General features: G+C 41.8%; 1 protein-coding gene across 1 annotated transcript in view; it reads right to left on the bottom strand.

The window, feature by feature from the left end:
- Positions 1-1,234: 1,234 nt before the first annotated feature.
- The window catches only part of ctdp1 (CTD (carboxy-terminal domain, RNA polymerase II, polypeptide A) phosphatase, subunit 1), a 27,162-nt gene continuing 3,634 nt past the window's right edge, over positions 1,235-24,762 (bottom strand). The window contains exons 2-13 of the mRNA XM_053231468.1: positions 20,795-20,878; positions 20,615-20,708; positions 15,887-16,015; positions 12,169-12,319; positions 11,602-11,692; positions 11,156-11,328; positions 8,940-9,866; positions 7,717-7,858; positions 6,607-6,822; positions 5,206-5,359; positions 3,621-3,823; positions 1,235-2,131 (exon numbers count right to left, since the gene is read on the bottom strand). Of these exons, the coding sequence (XP_053087443.1) occupies positions 1,972-2,131; positions 3,621-3,823; positions 5,206-5,359; positions 6,607-6,822; positions 7,717-7,858; positions 8,940-9,866; positions 11,156-11,328; positions 11,602-11,692; positions 12,169-12,319; positions 15,887-16,015; positions 20,615-20,708; positions 20,795-20,878 (2,524 nt within the window). The 3' untranslated portion in view covers positions 1,235-1,971. The remainder of the gene's footprint in view (positions 2,132-3,620; positions 3,824-5,205; positions 5,360-6,606; positions 6,823-7,716; positions 7,859-8,939; positions 9,867-11,155; positions 11,329-11,601; positions 11,693-12,168; positions 12,320-15,886; positions 16,016-20,614; positions 20,709-20,794; positions 20,879-24,762) is intronic.

Here is a 24,762-nt window from a genome sequence, read left to right as displayed (position 1 = left end):
TAAGTCTTCTTCAAACAGTGGATTGTGGTACCTTCACCCTGCCCTGTGGAGGTTGTTTGTGATGTCAATGACTGTTGTTTTTGGGTTTTTCTTCACAGCTCTCACAGTGAATCTGTCATCACCTGCTGCTGTTTTCCTCATCCGATCTGTTCCATGTCTGCTTGTTAGTACACCAGTGATTTCCTTCTTTTTCAGCACATTCCAAATTGTTGTATTGGCTATGCCCAATGCTTGTGTAATGGCTCTGAATGATTTTCCCTCTTTTCTCAGCTTCTCTGATCTTCATGTTGGTTTATCCTTTTTAACAATTGCAGACTTCACAGGTAAAACCCAGGGCTCAAACCAAGATCAGATATTCAGAGCTATTAAAACTGTTTAACCAGCCGATCTAACGGAGCTCACCTGGGCAACAAGAAACACCTGTCGGTCACGTTCCAATATTTTTGATCATTTGAAAAATGGGTGGGTTCAAACAAAAGTTGCCATGTCCCAAGTCGTTTAATGTGTCTAGATGTAAATATCAGGAAATGAAAACTGAAGTTCTGATCGTCTCATATTCATCTTTTGACCTCAAACCCAAATGTCTTCAGTGTACAGCAAAAACAAAAGCCTTGCTGTTCCAATACTTTCGGAGGGGACTATAACACCAGAGGTTTGGGTGAACTTATGGCTCACTGTAAAAGTTTCAGACGTTTCTTCTATGGCTCTGCCCCCCTGGTCATGGAGCAGCCGGCAGTTGTGTTCTAACTCGCTGGCCATGTTGAAGCTGATAGTGGCGTCTCCAGGGTTTACTTTAAGACCCTGTGCACACACATATGGATATTGTTGAAAACGTAGTTTTTTTCCTCTGGGTTTCGGCTTCCTGTCCACATGAAAATGAGGGTTTTGCTCATTGAAATAAAAGCTTTTCATATTGTTTTTTTATTAGGTCATTTAAACGTCTTAAAACTTTGTCCACTGTCTTCTGTACAGAATGATTTTAGACATCTTTAGGCAAACCGAGTGCATTCAGCACTGCGTCTGTTAAACTCCTTACACATCATCTGTGCAGGCACGCAGACAAGTAACCTAAAAAAAGACATCATGTACATCAGTTTTGTAAAATACATTTAGGTTTTCCATAAAGGTTTCAAAGAATATTAATGGCAGAAAAACTCCATTGTGGTCAAAGCCCAAGTTTCTTTCTTTTTTTTTTTTCAGAATTCAGCTCTAGTGACATCCAGTGGGGTTTCAATCATGTTCAATCTCTAAAACCTTTATTTTTTTGTACATTTTGTTTAGTAAGGAAAGGTAGTTAGTAAGGAAAGGCAGTACGAAATCGAATATACAAGCAGAATATCATACATCAACTTTTAAATGAACATAAAAATAAAAGCACAAAAAAAAACCCACATACTGTAAAGGAAGCTGATTTTAAGTTAAATGTTTACAGTGATTCTACAGAATAACAGAAATGATAATTAAACACTCAGTTTGGCAAAGAATTCAACTTAATTCTCCTCACAAAACATTGTAATGTGCCAAAAGGTTTTTGTGCATAGACAAAAAGTGGAAAAAGAAATTGAGGACAACAAAAACCTATGAAAAAATATAGCTGCCTGTCATAGTCTTTGGCAGTTATCACAAATTCATTTTATTTATTTATTTATTTTTGTGTAAAACCTTTAATGTGAAACAAAATCTAACCATCCACTGCCCAATGCAATAAAATGTTTAACAGCTTTGTCAAATAGCTGGCATCACACCTCAATAATTCACTTTGTTTACACACTTTGTAAATATTTATCCACCCGCTGTTCTAGGTACAATAAACACACACACACGCTCACACACATGTGCACGCACACACGCACGCACGCACGCACACACGCTTATTCATATAGTAGAGGTGACATGCATGAATCGGGCCGTAGAAACATACGAGATGGAAACGAAAGGTCAATTCATTGTCATTTTTCTCACTGTCTTTTCTCACATGAAGTCATTTAGCTCTGCCTCCAGGGCAGCGGCCATCTCATCTGCTTCTGAGCTACTACCGTCCTCATTAGACTCCTTACTGGACTGGCTGGCCAAGTCTCCATCTTTGTCATCGTCGTCTTCTCTGGTGTCCTGCAGTTTTCTCTTGTGGCCTCTAGAAAACAAAAAGAAAAGTGAAAAGTGTAGTTATCTGTAGTAGTCATTAAAAATGCGTAGTGGTTTAATGTGTAGGTTTTCCACAGAGTGACTGCTTAACTGAACAGTCTGCATGGCCGGATTCTTCAGAAAGAATATATTCCACCAGAATAACACAGATACAAACATAGATACATACACTACAAGGCCAAAAGTATGTGCACCCCTGACCATCACACCCATACGTGCTTCTTCTCCAAACTGTTTCCACAAAGCAATAACCACACAATTGTATAGAACGTCTCTGTGTGCTGTAGCTTTACAGTTTCCCTTCACTGGAACTAAGAGACTCAAACCTGTTCCAGCATGACAATGCTCCTGTGCACAAAGCGAGCTCCATGAAGACATGGTGTGTGAAGGTTGGAGTGGAAGAACTCGAGTGTCCTGCACAGAGCCCTGACCTCAACCCCACTGAACACCTTTGGGATGAACTGGAACACCGACTGCACCCCAGACCTCCTCGACATCCCAACATCAGCGCCTGACCTCACTAATGCTCTTGCAGCTGAATGAACACAAATCCCCACAGCCACGCTCCAACATCTAGTGGAAAGCTTCCCAGAAGAGTGGAGCTTACTTTTATTGTACTCATGATTCCTTTGGCCACACATGATTAAAGAGTCATAGTATTTAAGTCGGCCAACATCTAGCTTTAACGAATTTCTACCAATTTTGTCCAATCCTTTGAGTCAGATGATATTTAGGTGAAGCCTGACAAATAATATCAAATGGACGTAAATGTAACAAAAACTACATCACTACATATACTATTTATGAATCATATCCATAAAAACAAGAGGTATAAGAAGGTGTATAGAGTGTCTTTGCTTACTTTTTTCACCAGTCAGTAAAACTGCGTTAGAAAGGCTTTCAGTGTGTTGCCGGGAGATCCCCAGTTCAAACCCCGGCGATGCCACAGCAAACATGGCCACGAGCCTAGAGAGCAAAATTAGCCATCCTCTCTGAGTGGGAGGAGCTTACTCTCTCCCCTGTCAATCACAGCGACACTAGTCTCTGAGCGCATGTATGCGGAAGAGGGTTGTAAGCGCTTTCCTCCGAGTGTGTTACACTGCCCTGTGATGCAGCATGAGCAGCAGTTTTCTGACACTGTGTGTTCATTTCTGAATTATAGTCATCCCTGTTGGTAATATTATTCCTCTCATGTCTTATCTGTTTTCAGTCTTGATGAACTGCTTGAGAGTTTAAAGTTTTCATGCCTTAAAAAAGGACTTCTTGAAAACATTGTCTGCACTTGACACCCTTGAATATGGCGCTTGCTAATAAAGATGACTTTAAATATTATAGCAGTTGAGTATATATTGAAGTAATTGAAGTAATATAACAGGTTTTCAACAGGAAAATGAATAATTGAAGATGAAATTCTGTTTTGTAGATAAACAGAAAGCAAGAGGGGGCAAACGTCTTCTAAAAGAACTACGGTACAGTACCTCGGTATGCTCCCAGTCCGACTGCTTTCTTCTTTGGATGTTGATGATGTGTCTTTGACGGTCGTGCCCTCGGCCTGTTGGTAATCTGCTGGTTCAGCACTCAGCCTGCTGGCCTCCTCATCTTCCTCTTCTCCTTCCACTCTCTCCTCCTTCTCTTTTCCCTCACTATCATTATCACTTTCTTCTCCAAGAATATCATCCACCTGCACCAAACAAAGGGTACATACATGTAAATCAGGTCCTGTAGAAATCAGAACCATGGTTCCATTCAGAGAGTACCAAGTCTTATCTAATAATTTAATCCGTAACTATGAAATCTGGGCTGGGATTTAGATGTAAGGAGTAAAACTAGGCACACAACAGACAACATAAAATCCTGACATCAGAGAACGCAGAGCACCTCACACTGCACTTGGGTTTCTGTACTGTAGTCAGATGAGACTTTTTGTCCATGCAGCATTAATACGTTTAATGTAAACCATCATACTGTAGGTATGTATGTGCTTTTGCCATCTTTACAACTCGTGGTTCAAAATCCACACACAGGTAGTAAGAATGATATCACAGTACTTTAGGTTTTCTTTATTCACTGCTTCTGGATCTTTGGACGCTAGGTTTTGGAGAAAACTCGTGCATTCCAGTGAGGAGAAAGTGCAGCTGTGAATTTTACACCTACAATGTAAAGTCCTTACTGTAAAACATTCAGTGAAAACATTACTATTAATTGATTCTGAAATCAGTGTTTTGCAGAAACTTGCACTGAAGTACAAGAAAACAAACCCTGCATGAAGCATGGCCGGAGAATAAAACATCATCAAAGTGCTTTCAGCATCATTTTATTTAGAGATGAACTTATAATCACTCCTTTTGCAGTGTGTTTTGCACACAGGAATGACTCCTGCCTTTAATCTGGTTCAATTTCCTTTTTTCAGTTGTCAGTTTATAAAATGTAATATTTAGTTAAAGGTGCATTAGGTTAGGTTATGTCTCTAACAGTTAAGTAGATCCGACACTTGAATGATTTTTTTGTAGTCCTTCACCCCGATGTACGCACACATGCTCATCAAGCTCATGAAGATACTGATCACGACTGCCAGTGAGGCATGATAAATGCACGCTCGTTACTACAATCATGTTCCTAGATTATCGTTCATGATCATTTTATTCATAAATGTTCAAAATACTCCGAGTAAAAAACGAGCACACATCATGCATCACGGTGCATTTTCACGTACAGCGCAGGAACTAACGAGCTCAGTGTAACACTTTCTGAATGCATTAATCAGGACTTAATAGCGCTTCTGATTTCTCTTAGCTCTTAATCAATCCTAGATCTTGGTACTAATTGTCACAGAAAAAAAAGGCATGATGTACGTAATTTAAGATTAAAAATGAACTATAGAGAAGGATGGAGTTCACACTCGTTAGAGGAGGTGTTTTCTGTTGTAACCTGCTTTCCATCGTCATGATGAAGTGACGTAGCGCTCCACAGTGGGCTTCATAACACTGACTAGCACCATAAACTATAACGTATATAATAACTGCAGGTTTCTGAGAACATCAGGAACACATCTCCATGACTCACCTCTCTGTCCATACTGTCAAGGTCCTCCTTGCAGAGCGTGTAGAGAGGCATGGTTTCAGACAGACTCGGCTGTCGTTTCCTGCGTGAAGGTGCAGGCTGCTCATCATCTGGTCTTGAGCTGTCAACATCTTCCTGCTGCAGAAATCTCAAATCCCTGAAGGAAAGATAAACAGTTCATCAACACTTTCCACACGGCAGACGATGAACAGCAGCAAAACCAAACAAGTAATTTACCAAACACTTTCTTTCAAACTTTAGGAGCTCAGGAATTTAACACGAGAGTACACTGGTATGACTCCTACCACACCCCGGCTGAATTCTCTAATCTGATTGGTCAGAAGCTGTGCATTATTTCTGTATAACAGCGCGGCTCGGACAGTAGCTCTGGCTGTAACATGAACGACAGGTTCACATTAACGCGCTCCTTCCCTGTGAATGAGCCGTTGCTATAGTAACAGTGACGTGTACATCACACGCAACACATCATCTAAGACTAATAATAAACAAACGTTTAACAAAGTAAAACATACAATCGTTGATGTGGTGATGTTTTTGTTAGGAGTCTTTTATTTAACATTTTGGGAGGAGTCTCAGTTGTAAGCAAAAAAAAGTTTCACAGCTCAGGCAAGTCTTGGGAAAGACGAGTTTACACTTTCTGGTTCCTCAGGAGACTCGTATGCTTTATAACCTGTACAGCTGGCAGCTGCGCGTCACGACTGTGTCATGACATCAGTCTAAAACACTGCTAGTGGGAGTTTCAGTTATAAATGACACAGTGATTTATATATTAGTGTTTATACATTACCTTCACATATACAGTACTGTGCAAAAGTCTTGCCCCCCCCCCCCCCCCCCCCCTTTTTTTTTTTTTTTTTTTTTTTTTTTTTTAAGTCCAAACTTTGTTATAGATGTTTATTTTCTGACTTCTACATTATTGATTCAGTACAAAAACATTTTAGATTCCAAACATTAGTTTTCCAGCACAGAATGAAATGTTACAGAAAAATGTTTGTATGTCAGTAAAGAAAGCAGCAGATTCCATAAGAGACACTTTTCAGATAAAAACATAATGAAGGCTGCTGGGTTTCGCTGCAGAAATAAGAAGCGAGTCGACAGTCAAAGTCTCCAGAAGAACTGCGGCTGCTTCTGCAAGATGCTCAGTAACACTTCCAGCTCATTTCCTTATAAAACTGCACACACTGCACCTCAGATACTGCTTTATTTATTTAAAGTGAAGGATCGTCACATTAAATACTGACTTTTGTTTCATTTATTACTGTTTACTGCTCTTTATAGGATTTTTAAATGTAGAAAGACATGTGCCTAAGACTTTTGCACAGTACTGTATAAATGAACCTGTTCTCCACAGAACAGGTTACAGAGCACAGAGAGAACAAGTACCTAAAGTTTAAGTGCACTTCATTTCCTGGCAGCGTCACAGATGATTTCTGGGGGTGACGTGGCACTTGAGGGCCTCTTCGGATCAACTTCCCAGTTACAGAGTCATACGTGTGCACCTCTGGAGCCAGCGGGCCCTTGGGCTGGATGGAAACAGGGTCAATAACAGGCGCTGGGAAGGACTCTTGAACATCAGGAAATGGTGATGGGCTATTACTTCTAAAAAAATAAAATAAAATAAAAAAACAAAACAAAAAAAAACCCAAAGGAAATAAACACTAACTCGTATTGATCTAAAATTATAGTGCAAAAATCTATTATTCCTCTTCAGGTAACTGATGAAGCTCAAATCTCATTAATAAACTGGACTGAACATTTTAAGACCGGAGCGAAACAAAAGAGCAAAACTCCGTTCCACAAAGACGTTTAACTTGAAATGTTATGGAGCTCGGAGGCTGACAAAAGTATTTCAATTTCAGAAATCTGAATTACAGAAGAGCCCAGAATTATTTTATACCCACAATTTAATAAAACATCTTTGTGTCAGGTTTGTGTGTGAAGTGACGTGAAGCAAAACTGAAGATACAAACTGCAGTGAAGAAAGTGCATGTAAAAAGTTTTGATCTTCTACTGAAATAGTTAAATTCCCAATAAGCTGCTAATTTAATAAAACACAGAAAAAAAATTTTATTTAATGTGACGTGTATATAATTAAATTAATTAATACAAATGTACAGAAATCACCTTCAAATCACTTTTGTCAGCTCCATAAATTTAACTTGCCATCATCATGTGAGTCAAATGAGACAGAGAGAGAGAGAGAGAGAGAGAGAGAGAGACACAGAGAGAAAGAAAGAGAGAGAGAGAGAGACACAGAGAGAAAGAAAGAGAGAGAGAGAGAGAGAAAGAGAGAGAAAGAGAGAGAGACAGAGACACACAGAGAGAAAGAAAGAGAGAGAGAGAGAGAAACAGAGCGAGAGAGAGACAGAGAGAAAGAGAGAGAAAGAGCGAGAGAAAGAGAGAGACAGAGAGAAAGAGAGAGAGAGAGAGAGAGAGAAAGAGAGAGAGATGAATAAAACAGTATAAATAAAGAGGAGATAAGGTGAGTAAGACCTGTGTGATTTCGTGTAGTCCTCCTTCAGCGGGAACAGCTGCTCTTCCACTCTCTCCCACCGCTCCAGGCAGCCCCAAAGCCAATCAGGGTTCACTACGTGCAGGTGCTTACAGGCCAGGGCCTGCCGGACCTTCTCCGTACCTTACACACACACACACACACACACACACACACACACACACACACACACACACACACAGAGGAAGTAAGAGCTATAAATATCTGCAGATCAGCAGAGGAACAGAAAGCAAGTCGCTTTTATCAGATAAACACACAAAATATCACGAAGCATGAAAAAGTCAACCAGTCTGTGAAGTGACTAGCTGTATGATTAAAACGTATTTATTGTATAAAATGTTGTTGTTCCTCTTTCGGCTGCTCCCATTTTTATAAATCCCGTTTTTACAGTTTTTACGCCGGATGCCCTTCCTGACACAACCCTCCTTATTTTTATCCGGGTTTGGGAGCGGCACTGAGAGCGCACTGCTGCACGGTTCCCTGGCCGGAGTCGAACCCGGGCTGCAGCAGTGAGAGCGCTGTGGACTAACCACTAGTCCTGCAGGGACCCATTTACTGTATAAAATGATTGATTTTATTGATTTAGTTTATTGATTTGTTTTAGTGTTTGGGGCAATCACACTTCTCCAAAGGTAACTGTACTTTTCACAGAAAAGCTTCCACGAAAGCTCGGGTCATACTGTAAAAATAAATCAAATATGAGAAATGAACTCATTTAAAAATACCCACAGCATTTTCACCTCTAACTGCGTATTAATTAGTTATTAAATATTAATAAAACATAAAAATAATAAGATATGTAAAAAATAATAATAATAAAAAATAAAAAGGCCCCAGAGGCAGTCCAGGTTTTAGCTCTATCCCTGTGTGAGTTGGGAGTAAAATGTGGACCGTCTGCCTGAACCCTGCGGACTGGATTGAGAATCACTGATGTACTGCAGCGCGTCTGATCTTATCCACGTGGTCCTGCGTGGATGCAGGGTTGGGTGGTTGGGAAGTTGCTATAGTATTGCATGTGGTTGCTAGGGTGTTGCTACGGTATGGTATTGTAATTTTACATGGTGAACACAGACATGTGGAGTGATACACACAGTGACATGTGCCAGTGCGGTTCTACTAAATATCAGCGCTCTCAGAACCTCTCTCTTGTCCAATCAGATCAGTGGAGCGGACCGGACAGTTGTGTAAGAAGTGTTTAACTTACCTGCACGTGCAGCTATTAAGTGGGTGGTGCAGTCTGGATCTTTGGCATTGAGCACGAGGCTCTTGCTAATCTTGGCACCCAGGGCTTTTGCGTGGTAGCTCTCTCGTGTTCGCTCCATGGGGTAGTTTGTGGGGTACAAGCCACTGAAGACGATGGTGGTGCCTGCCAGTGAACTGCTCTTCAGCTCAGGGACGATTTTACGAATGTCCGGCATCTCGGAGCTGTCCCCCCGGAGGTAAGCCTCGTAGCGCGAGTAGTACTCATTGTGAATACGCATCAAGATCTCTTGTAGGTAAATCAAGTGATCGTCCTGGTCTGTGTCTTCCTCCTCCTCCTCCTCTTCTTCTTCATCCACCATGCTGTGGTCTAAAGACTCCTCTCCCATGGTGACACCAGACTGCTCACTGTTCTGAGACTCTGTCTCGGTTTCCTTCTTGTCAGAACATCCATTATCACCAAAACTCTCCTCATCCACATCACAGACACTGTCAGTGTCTAATCCTCCGTCTCCATTCTCCTCCGTACTGCAACACTCTTCATCTGCGTCTGGTTCTTTAGGTTTTATGGTTTCTAAGAGCTGATCGTTTTTATTATGTGGTAATCCCGGTTTAGCCGAGTCATTACCATCAGCTACTGTTACATTCTCTTGGTCTACAGTCTCACCAGACTGCTTCGTCCTATCCAAGCCTCCCAACTCCTCTACTTTAATATCAGATTTATTACTCAAATGTGGTTTTTCTGTCCTCTTTCCATCAGGAGAAGTTCTCTGGCTATCTGATGCTCCTTGAATGTCAGGGACACAGACTGACATTTCGTCCTGCAGAGACTTTTTATCCTTGTCCTGTTTCCGGAGGCCGTTATTCTTCCCCTCATCGGCTGATGATCCAGATGTGCTGGTGTTCTCTACAGTTTGACTCGCCAGGCTACCTACAGCAAGACAGCACAATGTACAGTTGCTTTTAACATGGTTTTCAGCATCAAGAAAACAACAACTGGTGGGCATTGATCCCAAGCTTTTTTTTTTTTTTTTTACTTTGTGCACTGTGTGTGTTAGAGAATAATATTTAACATTTAGTTAACAGCTGAAATAAATTGCTTGGTAAGAATAAATCACAATTTTCATACATCTGACAAACTGTTAAATTAATGCCAGGAGCCAGGGGAGTAAAACTGGTTGTGCTCTGTGTGGGAGGGGCATACTCTCTCTCCCCTGTCAATCACAGCAACACTGGCCTGTGAGCTCATGTATGTGGAAGAGGGCTGATAGCGCTTTCCTGTGAGTACGCCTAAGCAGCATGAGCAGCAGTTCGAAAGGTGTTGATGACTGGCTTCATGTGTCTCAGAGGAAGCACATTAGCCTTTACCCTCCCCAGTCGGTCGCTGTCGTGTGATTGGGAGAGCTGGCCGGGGGGCGGGAAATGTAAGGTGACCAAAAACCGCTTGTAGTAGTGGTTTTCGTAGCGCCCTTCTGGTTTACTATGAGCATGATGATGTGTATGATGTGTGTGATGTGTCATGGCACACAAGCACTGAGACACGTCACAACAGGCAAAACAAAGTTACCATCCTGTGGTGATGAACCTGGAACAGGTTTGGGCCTCTTAGTTCCAGTGAAGGGAAACTGTAAAGCTACAGCACACAGAGACGTTCTCTACAATTGTGTGCTTCAGACTCTGTGGTAACAGTTTGGAGAAGAAACACATGTGGGTGTGATGGTCAGGGGTGCACATACTTTTGGCCATGTAGTGTATCTAGGTTCCAGTACGCAGCTCTGGGGCTGGAGTTGGTTTTCCCTCCACATAAACTACCCCTGAAGACGGGCGTTAGCTACAGCGCCTTGTGTAACCTTTCAGCATTTCATGGAACTGAAATGGACTTAACTGGAATTATACTGTATGTAAATCTAAATATGTAAAAAAAAAAAAAAACCCAATTAAGTACATTTCAATTCGGGAAAAAAAAAAAAAAAAAAAAGGAATAAACTATAATGAAACTAACTATAATGTAATGTAAAATGTGAGGTTTTGCTTTTTTTTGTGTGAGAAATGACAGGTATTGGCTTGCCTGGCCTCTTCAGAGTAAATATACACGTCATTAAATAAAAGAATATCCAAAAAAAAAAAAAGTATTAATATTAAGTATTATTCAAATCCAAACAATCGAAAATGACCAATGTTTAATGCAAATAAATGTGCACGTATAGTAAATAAAATTACCTGCACTTTTTTTTGCCAGCTGGGCCTCTCGTGAGCCGGGTGGGGCATTGATGTCACCCGTTCCCTTGAAGTAGACATACTTCTTCACAGTAATGAGGTTAGGAGCAAACTTCCACACATCCTCTCTATCGTCAATGATGCACACCATGGAGTCGCCACATGGGAACAAATTTCTGCAGAAGACCCAAAACATTACAGCAGGAAGTGAGCGGCTTAGACACGGACTTACTTTTTTCCACTGTAGTGACAATCATAACTATATCCTGTTACAGAAACACTGTCACCGTTATTTTATCATTAAATGACTAAAACACAAATTCACATAAACTTGTGAATACGAATTCAGACATCACAGTCTACAGCAGCTGCAGTACCAATGAAAACACGCGAGAATGGAATTGCCGCTGGATCAAATATATAGTTATAAAAGATCCCAAGCCAATTACCTCAGATTTCCTGTCTTGGAGAACGGGTCAATGCACTCATCTCTAGACAGGATTCTATGTGAGAAAAGTTTCTTTTCAGGATCCAAAAAGCCTTTTCAGAAGACAGAAGAGGTAAGAAAAAAAAAAAAAAATCATATTAATTTGGTAAATTTCATCTGTGAAATTTCATTCAGTGAAACCTCCAGGGCTCCAGGACGTAATCTAGGAGCAGAGGCATAAAAATGCAGAGGCAAGCTTCTCTGGAATGACTGAAATTCCTGGAATTACACATATGGAAAATCTACACTTCACCCCACATGACAGACAAAATGCTGCTCCTGATAAACCTAGTGCACAATATTAAAGCGCTTCCCTATCGTGACATTCAGCACTTGCACAACACACGCTGGAGGAATTCTGTTTAACACTCCGGTGAACCTTTTATTAGCAAAGCACACAACCCTGCCCCAACTAACCAAATACACACACACAGGCAAGTGCAAATGTTCTACCTGTAATTATAAATCCCCAGAAATGTAATGCAGGATAGAAAGAAAAAGAGAGAAACAGGTATTATAGTGTGCTTACCTGCAATGGTGTGTGCATAGAGGCGACTTCCGAAAGTAAACACATGCAGTTCATACATCTTGGAAATCTTCTCCAGGAACTCTTTGCAGTAAGGCCTGAGGCGCGTGTGCAGCATGGGCTCCCCTCTCCCCAGTTGGAAGTGGAAAATTCCCTGTGATATCACAAAAACGTCAGGACAGACACAAACACGGTGCTGAGAATTGTAAGAAGTGGCAGAATTTTGAAACTGGAATGGTCAGGTACGTTTAACAAAAATATTCCTGAAGGCATCACTTTAATCCTTATTTCATGGTGAACAATGCCGTGATGTCAGCAGCATCGTATCCGTGTTTGGGAAACAGCTTTTATAGAATATGAGCTGATATTCTGCTGTGTGTAACAGACACAAGAATAACAATGTCTGTTCACAAGGCTCTGCTTAGCACACTTTCCTTTTTCTCTCGGCTGATTTTTCCTGGTTGGCGTCTCATCCTGGTGTAAAATGTACGGTATGCTTCCTGACTGATGGACAGGCCAGTGGCTGCGTTACAGTATGCTCAGGAGATGCGGTGTTCTCAGGAGATACGGTGTGCTCAGGAGATACGGTGCGCTCAGGAGACGCGGTGCGCTCAGGAGTTGCGGTGCGCTCAGGAGTTACGGTGCGCTCAGGAGTTGCGGTGCGCTCAGGAGTTACGGTGTGCTCAGGAGATGCGGTGTGCTCAGGAGTTACGGTGTGCTCAGGAGATACGGTGTGCTCAGGAGATACGGTGTGCTCAGGAGATGCGGTGCGCTCAGGAGATGCGGTGCGCTCAGGAGACGCGGTGCGCTCAGGAGTTACGGTGCGCTCAGGAGTTACGGTGCGCTCAGGAGATACGGTGCGCTCAGGAGTTACGGTGCGCTCAGGAGATACGGTGCGCTCAGGAGATACGGTGCGCTCAGGAGATGCGGTGCGCTCAGGAGATGCGGTGCGCTCAGGAGATACGGTGTGCTCAGGAGATACGGTGTGCTCAGGAGATACGGTGCGCTCAGGAGACGCGGTGCGCTCAGGAGTTACGGTGCGCTCAGGAGATACGGTGCGCTCAGGAGATGCGGTGCGCTCAGGAGATGCGGTGTGCTCAGGAGACGCGGTGCGCTCAGGAGATGCGGTGTGCTCAGGAGATGCGGTGTGCTCAGGAGACGCGGTGCGCTCAGGAGATACGGTGTGCTCAGGAGTTACGGTGCGCTCAGGAGATACGGTGCGCTCAGGAGATACGGTGCGCTCAGGAGATACGGTGCGCTCAGGAGATGCGGTGTGCTCAGGAGATACGGTGCGCTCAGGAGATGCGGTGTGCTCAGGAGATGCGGTGTGCTCAGGATAATTGAAAGTGATAATTCAGATATGTTTTCTAGCTTTTTGGCCTCTTTTTTTTTTTTTAATAAAATCCATTTAAACTATTTTACATCACAGTTTGCCAGCAGTTCAGGAAATCTGTAAAACCAAATGCTGAATACCAAAATGTTGGTAGTTTAAAGGGCCTTGCCATCATATCTCTGTCTATTCACCTGAGCATGTTTAGCAATGTAATCTAATTTCACGGCAAACAGCATGTAGATAAACTGCATTTCATTAGATTGTAAAATACACAGTTAATAGGTCACACCATTGATCCAGTCTTCCTTAACTGCCTTAAAGCGTCTCTGCAGTTTACCAGTTTACTCAGTGTCACTCAGCACTTCAACCACATACACTGTGTTGCTTCATCAAAATACGATCCTAATTTCAGGAGCGAATCTGTTTACAGTTCAGATGAACCCATTTTTAGCAAAGTTGTGTTCACTGTAATGAAGAGGTGCTAGGGTTTGGTTAGTGATGTATTCAGACGTCCTGGGCAGGTATAGTGCACTGTGTGGTGCTGAGGAAGATGAGGTCAGCGCTGTAACTGGCTCTTTCAGCCACGTCAGACACACACAGGCACTGGTAGGCTTTTCAATGTGTTTATGTGTGTACGCTGATGTACATTCATTCATTCATTCATTCATGTGTTCGTTTTTTGTCCGTAATTTTTCACTACTCCACTTTTATTACAGCTTCATGGTATAAAGTGTCTGAAATCATTCAAGTAAATATGCTTTTATATTGAAATAAATCTTATCAGTGACTTTACACATTTCTGAATGATTTATGTGGATGCTGTTAAATGTGAATGTATGTTTAAAGGGGAAGCTTTCCATCTTTCAGCTATGATGAATGTGTTTATGTAAATACCTCAGTGGGAGCAGAGCATGAGAATATTATCAGCTGCTTATATCAACCAAATGATTTATGATTTATATCAACCAACTAATGCAAATATGTGGAACTAGTAATGTACAGAATTTAAAGAATAGTGTTTCTGCATGTTCTGTACATTCCTACTTCCACATACGTTTTCACAACTATGTTTTATCTGCGTTTCAAGCCCTGATTTGTTCAATTCCAATCAAACAAATTCAGAATAAAAGCAAAATAAATGCCTGCTGTGTGTGTGTACATGTGTGTGTGTGTGCACGAGGTGAATCATTTTCGGTGTGTGGAATCGACTTCAAAGCTTCAGCATTGACAAAATACAGGTGAGATGAATTTTGCGTCTCTGAGGTGTATTGCAGTATTTCTGTTTAATATTCATTATGAGCTCTAATGTTTCTTACGCACTACGCAGCAGCAGCAGAAGCAGCAGCAGCAGCGTACAGAGCAGGAAGTCTGCGAGCGGGAACCTAACTGCCTCGAAGCATGCTTATTTAATACTACGAAAAGTTAAGCTAATCAGAAGGAAGTGATATGGCTGCAGCCTCGTTTCATTCGGCCGGCATGAACTTAGAAAAAAATAACACTGTTCACAGCAGACCCACAGCGTAGCCATCCGAAGATAGTTACCGTAAACTGCTGTATATACGTGCACTCCGGTTTCTACCACTGCTAGCTTGACCGCGGTCTGAAACACGGTTTATAATCAACACCCATGTGCTGCACTTGATGCGAGTCACACTCATGTCTAAAAGCAGGCTGTGTGTTGTGTTGGCAGTAACGCAACCAGAAATTAATTTCTTGGAATGAAGAAATATACTAAATAAATTCACGATTGCTCCTCATCTGTACAATTAAACTGGGAAGTGTGACACGCTCGTGCATGTCAGGTGGACGTCAGACAGCAGCAGGAGCGCTGATGAGATTAATATATTATTTAAGTTATGTTATTTATTTATCATTTAAGGCACAATCTACCATCAGACAATCTCTCTATATTAATAATGTCAGCATGAAATTCATTTATGACACTGAAAAAGATTAAAATATTAATAATGGGGGGAAACTACACCTTGTACTATAACCCCTGATCTGCTTTTCTTACAGTACAGTGGATTGATATTGCAGTGGCTCAGTCTGATGTCATTACAAAATAAATGTATTAATTTAATGCTATGCTAAACGATGTCTGTTTTACAGGAAACAAAAACAAAAAGTTTGCAATTTTCAGAACTAATCTTGAAGATAAAATATTTATTCCTTGTAAAAACTGAATTTAACTGAAATTTGAATCTAATTTAACAAGTTTATTATGACTGGATTTGCACAAACTGCACGTTCAATTCGTTCGGACTGATTCTCTCACAAACAACCGAAAAAAATTCAAGTGACATTGTTTATTCCTCAGTCTGTTAGCACTTTAAAAAAAAGTGTAAAGAAGGTTATCATAAAACTGAGCTGCTTCAGGAAGCTTACTTTGGTAGACATGTGCTGACAGTGCTGCTCTGTGGTGTGGATTAGAGTCTGGTCCAGATCCACCATGAGAACCAGCTTCCTGTTTCTGTGGAGCCTCTTCTGGTCTTCTCGGCCAAGCTGCTCTGCTTGCTGCTCTCAAAACACGTGCACACACACGCACACACACGCACACACACGCACACACACGCACGCACACGCACGCACACGCACGCACACGCACGCACACGCACGCACACGCACGCACACGCACGCACACACACGCACACGTCAGTACTATCTATACAAAGGCTATAAATGCCATGATGATGCTATTTCATGTCTTAAGGGTATCACTATAAATTATTGGAAGAAAGGGAACTGAGTTCTCTGACAACCAGTTCTCCATCACTATGACGACAAGTTCTCCATCACTATGACGACAAGTTCTCCATCACTATGACGACAAGTTCTCCATCATGTCAATAATACAGAAGTATTTTCTGAGATGAACACATATTTCAAATAATGTTTTTTCCCGCAAGCACAAAAAGTTCTACAAAATATTGATTTAAAAATTATCATCACACTTATAATTAATATTTTCTGACACCTGTCCTGGGAAGAACAGCAGCCCCGAGTCTCTTGCTGTAATGTCTGTCAGTACTGTAACACTTGTAGAGGGATCTTGGGCCACTGCTCCAGACACAACATTTCACACTCCTGTATATTTTTGTTTGTGCATGTAGACTTTCCTGTACAGTGAGGGAAAAAAATTATTTGATCCCCTGCTGATTTTGTACGTTTGCCCAGTGACAAAGAAATGATCAGTCTATAATTTTAATGGTAGGTTTATTTGAACAGTGAGAGACAGAATAACAACAAAAAAATCCAGAAAAACGCATTTCAAAAAAGTTATAAATTGATTTGCATTTTAATGAGTGAAATAAGTATTTGACCCCTTCACAAAACATGACTTAGTACTTGGTGGCAAAACCCTTCTTGGCAATCACAGAGTTCAGACGTTTCCTGTAGATGGCCACCAGGTTTGCACACATCTCAGGAGGGATTCTGTCCCACTCCTCTTTGCAGATCCTCTCCAAGTCATTAAGGTTTCGAGGCTGACGTTTGGCAGCTCGAACCTTCAGCTTCCTCCACAGATTTTCTATGGGATTAAGGTCTGGAGACTGTCAAGGCCACTCCAGGACCTTAATGCGCTTCTTCTTGAGCCACTCCTTTGTTGCCTTGGCCGTGTGTTTTGGGTCATTGTCATACTGGAATATCCATCCATGACCCATTTTCAATGCCCTGGCTGAGGGAAGGAGGTTCTCACCCAACATTTGACGGTACATGACCCCGTCCATCGTCCCTTTGATGCGGTGCAGTTGTCCTGTCCCCTTAGCAGAAAAACACCGTCAAAGCATAATGTTTCCACCTTCGTGTTTGACGGTGGGATGGTGTTCTTGGGGTTATAGGCAGCATTCCTCCTCCTCCAAACACGGCGAGTTGAGTTGATGCCAAAGAGCTCGATTTTGGTCTCATCTGACCACAACACTTTCACCCAGTTCTCCTCTGAATCATTCAGATGTTCACTGGCAAACTTCAGACGGGCCTGTATATGTGCTTTCTTGAGCAGGGGGACCTTGCAGGCGCTGCAGGATTTCAGTCCTTCACGGCGTAGTGTGTTACCCATTGTTTTCTTGGTGACTATGGTCCCAGCTGCCTTGAGATCATTGACAAGATCCTTCTGTGTAGTTCTGGGCTGATTCCTCACCATTCTCATGATCACTGAAACTCCATGAGGTGAGATCTTGCATGGAGCCCCAGATCGAGGGAGACTGACAGTTATTTTGTGTTTCTTCCATTTGCGAATAATTGCACCAACTGTTGTCACCTTCTCACCAAGCTGCTTGGCGATGGTCTTGTAGCCCATTCCAGCCTTGTGTAGGTCTACAATCTTGTCCCTGACATCTTTGGTCTTGGCCATAGTGGAGAGTTTGGAATCTGATTGATTGCTTGCTTCTGTGGACAGGTGTCTTTTATACAGGTAACAAGCTGAGATTAGGAGCACTCCCTTTAAGAGACTGCTGCTAATCTCAGCTCGTTACCTGTATAAAAGACACCTGAGAGCCAGAAATCTTGCTGATTGATAGGGGATCAAATACTTATTTCACTCATTAAAATGTAAATCAATTTATAACTTTTTTGAAATGCGTTTTTCTGGATTTTTTTGTTGTTATTCTGCCTCTCACTGTTAAAATAAAATAAATTATAGACTGATCATTTCTGTGTCACTGGGCAAACGTACAAAATCAGCAGGGGATCAAATAATTTTTTCCCTCACTGTACATGATTTCAGCAGGGTTCAGATCCAGAGCCTGAGACAGTCATTGCACAACAGTGATTCAGTGTTTCTGGGAGGATCTGTGGGTGTGTTTGTCCGATCATGTTGTTGAGCATGAGCTTTATGGAGTCTAAGTTTGGCTTCAGGGCTGAGAGATCCTGGAACACAGCAGAATTCATTGCGCCATCAATCTTCCCAAGCCACAGCCCCAAATCATCAGTGATTCACCACCAGACCTTACAGTGGAGCATCGGGTACTTTCCCTTCTTTTCCTACTCATCATCCAACATGCTGAAGGTGTGTATTATCGCTGTGCATCAGGACTGAAAAGCGTTGCAGGATGGGAGTGTGTTGGGTGCGATGCAGTGCTCGTGTGGTGCCTTTAAACTGTAAACTGGGCTTCACTCTTTGATTCATTGATTCACTGATTTATCTCAAATAACTGCTTTATCCTTGTCAGTGTTGCTACGCTTTAATTTATCTGTTTTTTAAATATACAACCAAGTCTATCACATCCTAGTGTGGAGAACTACAAAGCTGGAATTCGGTCTTATCTGACTACTTCATTCCTGCAGTTCTTTCAGACAGCTTGTTGTTATGAAAATCCTGTTTAACGTGATTCAATCGTGATTTTGAAACTTGACAACCACAAGAGTCAGCTTAACTGCAGTCCTACAACTTTCTGCTCATCTGTTTTCCTCCTTCACCACAGTGAGTCCAGTTACTGCCAAATTTCCAGCTGTTTCTCACATGAAACTTACTGCTATGACCCTGAATTTACTTAACGGTATTTTAACTGCATTTATATTGTTAATATTGATTATCTGATTGTTGCAGCAATGATCAGTCTCTTGTGTTGAAAGTTCTTTGGTTTCTCTCAGGGCAACAGGTGACATCGTAGCGTAATGAAGCAGATGAAGCAGATCTGCCACACATCCTCCCCCTTCCCCTGCAGATACAGACAGCTTATCTACAGCCCCGACTGCAGAGAACACTCATCATCTTCCCTAACCAACAGCACCACGGGCATCTTTCTAGGATTTGTATCAACTGCAAAAACTGAATGTTATAAGAGAAGCTTTATACTACACCACACTAGGCTAGAGACTGGGCCCAACAATGGGTCTCATTGATCCATCTTTTCGTAAAGTCGTGTGTAAATGTTTGCATAAGTTAAACCAAAGTAAAATTTTCCAGCGTATTTATGGAATTTTCAAAAAGGCCGATTTTGTACTTGTGTCTGTATGCTGATAACGTGTAAAGTGCTGAGCGTGTTCCTGATGAGTGATCAGGGTAAAGCCTGAAAACAGAAGTGGAAGTTATTTTGACTCACTTCTATGCCAATAAAAATACTGAATAATAATAATAATAATAATAATAATAATATTAATAATAATAAATAAGCACTAAATCCTGCGCAGACAGTCCGGCCCGTCCTCCGTTTATACACCACCATTTCTCTCATCATAATTGAATGATTGGTTTTATTTGTCATAATATACGATTTTGTGACGACCCACCTTCTTTATTTTTTTATATTCTGTAATTAAAGGCAATAAAATAAAGCGACAGGTTTTGACTAAATGTTGTGGATGGAGCTCTGAGTCCCTGAGCGAGTGAACTAGTATGAGGACGTGTTTCTGATCGAGACTCTAAAGCTCTTCTATCAGTCGCTCTGAATAAAACATAGTAATAAACATAAACAGTTTAAACTCCACAGAATATTTCAGATAGAAAAGTGCAGTAATCCATGCAGATTATATGATCTGAAGTTGAGGTTTACATTAGTGAGTCTTCTTATGTGTAAATTTACACACACACTGAGCAGATACGGATGTTTTTCAGAATTTAAGGGATTTTCATGAAAAACAAATTTCTCGTGTTAACACTTGTACGAACAATTTACGAATAAATCTGTCCAAATCTGTCCATCTTGATAAATGAGGCCCCTTGTGTCCAACTGCACTAGAGGGCAAAAGGAAACTTGGTTACTGCCCCTAATGGCACTGCAGATTAGAAACCTTTCATTCTGATGGGATGATGCTGCTGGACAAAACAACCACACTCTTAACTTCTATATACATATGGACACTACATGTGAACTAAAACAGACGAGGAGCAGCTTGTCCCCGCACTCAACCACCTGGTGGTTACCACAAAGCCCCACGTACACACACGGTCCAGTTTCTACGGTGACGAGCTTGACCATCTCCAGTGCCATTTCTAATAAATATAGTCATGATAATGTAGTTATTGTTTAACGTCAGCTAGTTAAACACACAGTCAAGAAAGTAATGTGAGATTGGGGGGGTTGCTTTCCAGGTTATAGAAGAAAATATTTAAAAAAAAAAACAAAAAAAAAAAAAACATAATACATAACAGCATAACTACATAAGTCCAAAGCTCACCTCTGAGCTGACCATCAGCTCGGGAACACTGTGCACCATGGAAACCATTGCTGTGGAGATGGGGGTCTGCTGCTTCCCATTCCTGCTCTGCAGCCTGTAAAATCCATAAACACGCTAAGAGCCTTACGGTGATGGAGAATACAGAAACACAGGTGGTTTATATATAGTGAGGAAACTCACTGTGTTAAGTCCTGACCACACTCAGCACACAGACCCTTCATCACAATGGGATGGCTGCATTCTTCTATTCTCGCGATAACATCCCTGTTACAGACAAACAACAAACAAACGTGTGTAAGGCATCACAAGATCTGATTACAGTGTGTCAGCAGTATTTCAGGTAATACAGGAAAACACACACACAAACACACACACACACGTGCTACGTTCACATTAGTGCTTCAACGTGACACAGATGTGAATTCAGACCCAAGTTTAGTCCTAGATCAGACACAAATCGGATAAATGGCCATGCGATATGAATGAGAATGCTCAGATCGGAAGTTTTTTGGTGGCTTTTTTCCAACACGCGTGCACATGTCACTGTCATCATCATCATCATCATCATCATCCATTTTAGCTAATGTCAATCCGAGTCCTAAATAAAATTCTTAATCCATTCTTAAGTCAGATTATAATCACGTAGCATCAGGTTGCTAGGATACTCGAGTCTTTTTGCAACCAGGTTGTGCACACCTCTCTTTTGGTTTACTAACATCAAACGGGTCTATATTCAGAGGGAAACGACGACAGAAATCCTGAGTAAATATGCCGCGTCAGTGTTCCTACGCGTGCATACGCAACAGGGAGTCAGAATTTGACATCACCGCCTTGTAGTGGGTATGAGCCCCGCCCCCAAACAAGCCCAGAACCGGTCCTGACCGCGGACTCGAGTATTTGAATCCAGTGTGACAACACCATGAAACTCCCTCAACAGTGCTGGACTAAGAACAGCGCCGTGTGGTGCAGTAGTTCCCCCTCGCTGCTGCTGCCCCCAGTGGCTTCACCATGACATTACATTCTACCCAGGAACAGAGGCCTGTGAGCTCTTACAGCACAACACACTTCTGTTACTGCGTCAAATATTAAAGTCAATCATTTTTCATAATCAACATCAGTTATTCAGACTAATCATTTCAGCCCTGATTAATTCATTCATCTTCAGTAACTGTTTCACTCGGGTCAAAGGCGCGGTGAATCCGGAGAAGAAACCGAGTCACTATTTGTTTCAAGTGTGTGTATGTGTGTGTGTGAGAGAGAGAGAGAGAGAGAGTGAGTGAGGGAGTGTGTGTGTGTGTGTGTGTGTGTGTATATATGAGTGAGAGCATGTGAGAGAGAGTGTGTGTGAGAGAGAGACAGAGAGAGAGAATGTGTGTGTGTGTGTGTGTGTGTGAGAGAGAGAGAGAGAGAGAGTGAGGGAGTGTGTGTGTGTGTGTGTGTGTGTGTGTGTATATATGAGTGAGAGCATGTGAGAGAGAGTGTGTGTGTGTGTGAGAGAGCGAGTATGTGTGTGAGTGTGTGTGAGTGAGAGAGTGTGTGTGAGAATTAAATAAATTCAGAATTAAATAAATAAGCATGTCTATGATATAAATAATAAAATGAACACACGCAGTAACAAATACATAACTAAAGGAATAACACAGAACTCATTATTATAAAAGATGATTTCATCGCTCATCTTACTGTCTCAGTTCAGCTCGCTCTCGTTTATAACTAACTACTCACTTAACCTTTTAATGTCCCCCTTGAGGGTAATTTGTTCTGCAGCAGTGGAATACACCACACACACACACACACACACACACACACACACAAGCAAACACAAATACACCAATTATACAGTAAATATATAATAAATATTAAAGGAATCAATCATAAAGAAACCACAACAACCTAAAACACTACCTTGTTCTATTTAAGCGAAGAGACAGCACACGGTACAAAAGAAAATAGATCTGTTAGTTTCGCTGAAGGGACTCTACCCAAAGACTCTGAAGGTAAAGTCTGGAATACATCATTAAACTTTTATTCCACAGTGACACATTTATTTCTTTATGATTATTTAATTCTGTTGTAATCGGTCACTCAGCACAGACGGGGCTGAACCTGTTCTGTGATTGGTTAATCCTCTATCCTGGAGCAGGCTGTACGTTCGCTAGCGAAGTGTGTGGTGAGGGTTTTGCTAGTTTTCAGGCAGATAGAACCACGTGGAGGCTCCGAAACGTGGTTTTTCCGTTAGCTGATTTAACAGCTGATGTTATTTTGACCTCCTTGAGGATTTGTTAGAGATGCTCGGCTCAGGGGCGGCTGGTATAAACATGCTAGCAGGGGATTTTTAAAGATATATAAAAATAAAAAAAAAAAAAAAAAAAAAAACAGTCCATGTACGGTTTAATTTTTGGCATCTGCATCAGGCAATCAGCCGTAATAAAAATACACGGAACGGTATGAAGCGTCCGTCACCATCATCAGCGGTCGTGTAACAGACTCAGCGAATAAAGTGGATTATTTACTCCATCATCCGTTTCCCCCTGAACTGCGTCTGGAGGAGAAACTAAAAGTAGACAGACTGAGTGCACACACATTTAAAAAAGTTAAAAAAAAATTAAAATAATAATAATAATAATAATAATAAGTGAGCACACACTGTCCAATCGAAGCACAGATTACACAAAAGGACAGAAGTGTGCTGTTGCTTTGGCCCGAATGTGTGAGCAGCCATGCGATGGTGTCTGACGCCGCCCCAAAGGTGCTGACTGACTCATTACAACAGAATGCAGTGAAAGATTAATTATGAAATAAAAAGGAGCACTGTGAAATAAAAGTAATTTTTTTGGGGAAAAAAAAGCTGTTTTGTAATAAATAATGAAAAATATCAAGGTATATAATGTAACTTATTATCTTCTTATCATCATTAAGATCCTAAAATAACACCGAAGGGCTCTACACTACAGCTCTGCTAAACTCTCCGATCTGATTGGCTGGAAGGTGTTGATTTAAATCTTTAAGAGTGCGTCTCTGGCTGTAGCACTAGCTGCAAGGCGAATCTCAGGCTTATATTAATGCGCTCATTCTAATACGTTATCGTTTCTATAGTAACAGCTCATTCACGTAATATATAAAACCTAAATGTGGTGTTATTTTACACTGAAGAACATATAATCATTGATATAGTGAAGTTTCCTGTGACATTTATGGAAGGAGTCTCCAGTGTCAGCGCTCTTTCTGCGCCACGTCTTCAGGACGGAGGACGTTTCACTTTATCTCCACGTCTCTGTAATAAAAGCTGCGTTTTGTCATCTTATTAACTTCAAGAGAAAGCGAGAGAAGAGCTGCTGTAACGGACCTCCTCTTCACGCCAGGCTCGTCTGTGCAGAAGATTCCACGCCAGAGCGAAAAAGCAATCGCAGCTTGTGAAAAAGAAACGTGAAATGGAATTGCTTTTCATTAGTGACGTGCTGAAAATGTACCACACTGAAAAGCAAAACAGCTGAAAAACAATCAGCAGCTGATTTTGGTCAGAAGTGGATGTAAGGAGTCGCGTCAGCAAATCTCTACCTTCGTTTCAGCAGTGCTGCTTCATCTAACAAATTCCTCCTGTCTGACGTTGATGCTCTTAATCTGGATGCGTTAAAAAGAAATATAACGTCATGTCGTCTGTTCTCTCTCTCTCACACTCAGCACACAGGCTAAGCAACACAGAGTAATATCGCCACCTGCTGGATCCTTCCAGTCAACACAGCACGTTATTCGAGGCAGGAGTCATGGACGTCAGTGCTTATCTTGTAGGACACGGGATGAGGTGCTCCGGCACATGGACAGGGAAGGAAAAGATCCTGTAACATGGATGATGGGAGTCCATTACTGCGGTGTCCACTCTCATCGTACTGAGTTTATCCTTCAGCAGGGCGGGGACGGCGTCTAATACACACGGGCTCACTACAGGACGGAGGTTCTCCAGTGCCTTCATGATGGGAGACGTCAGTGCCACCGGTCTGCACTCCCTTCCTCATCACGCTCGCTCTGGATTCCCTGAAAACCCTCCAACATTCCGCTAGAGTCCGGAATATCCCCAGGACAAAGCCACATAACTCTAAACATTCTCTCATTCCGGTCCGGGGACGTTAAATCGTCCAGCTCCCTGGCTA

This window comes from Pangasianodon hypophthalmus, chromosome 29 (assembly GCF_027358585.1).
Source record: "Pangasianodon hypophthalmus isolate fPanHyp1 chromosome 29, fPanHyp1.pri, whole genome shotgun sequence".
Classification (NCBI taxonomy): Eukaryota; Metazoa; Chordata; class Actinopteri; order Siluriformes; family Pangasiidae; genus Pangasianodon; species Pangasianodon hypophthalmus.
Note: the sequence above shows the minus strand (reverse complement) of the source record. Positions and strands in the feature narration are given on the sequence as shown.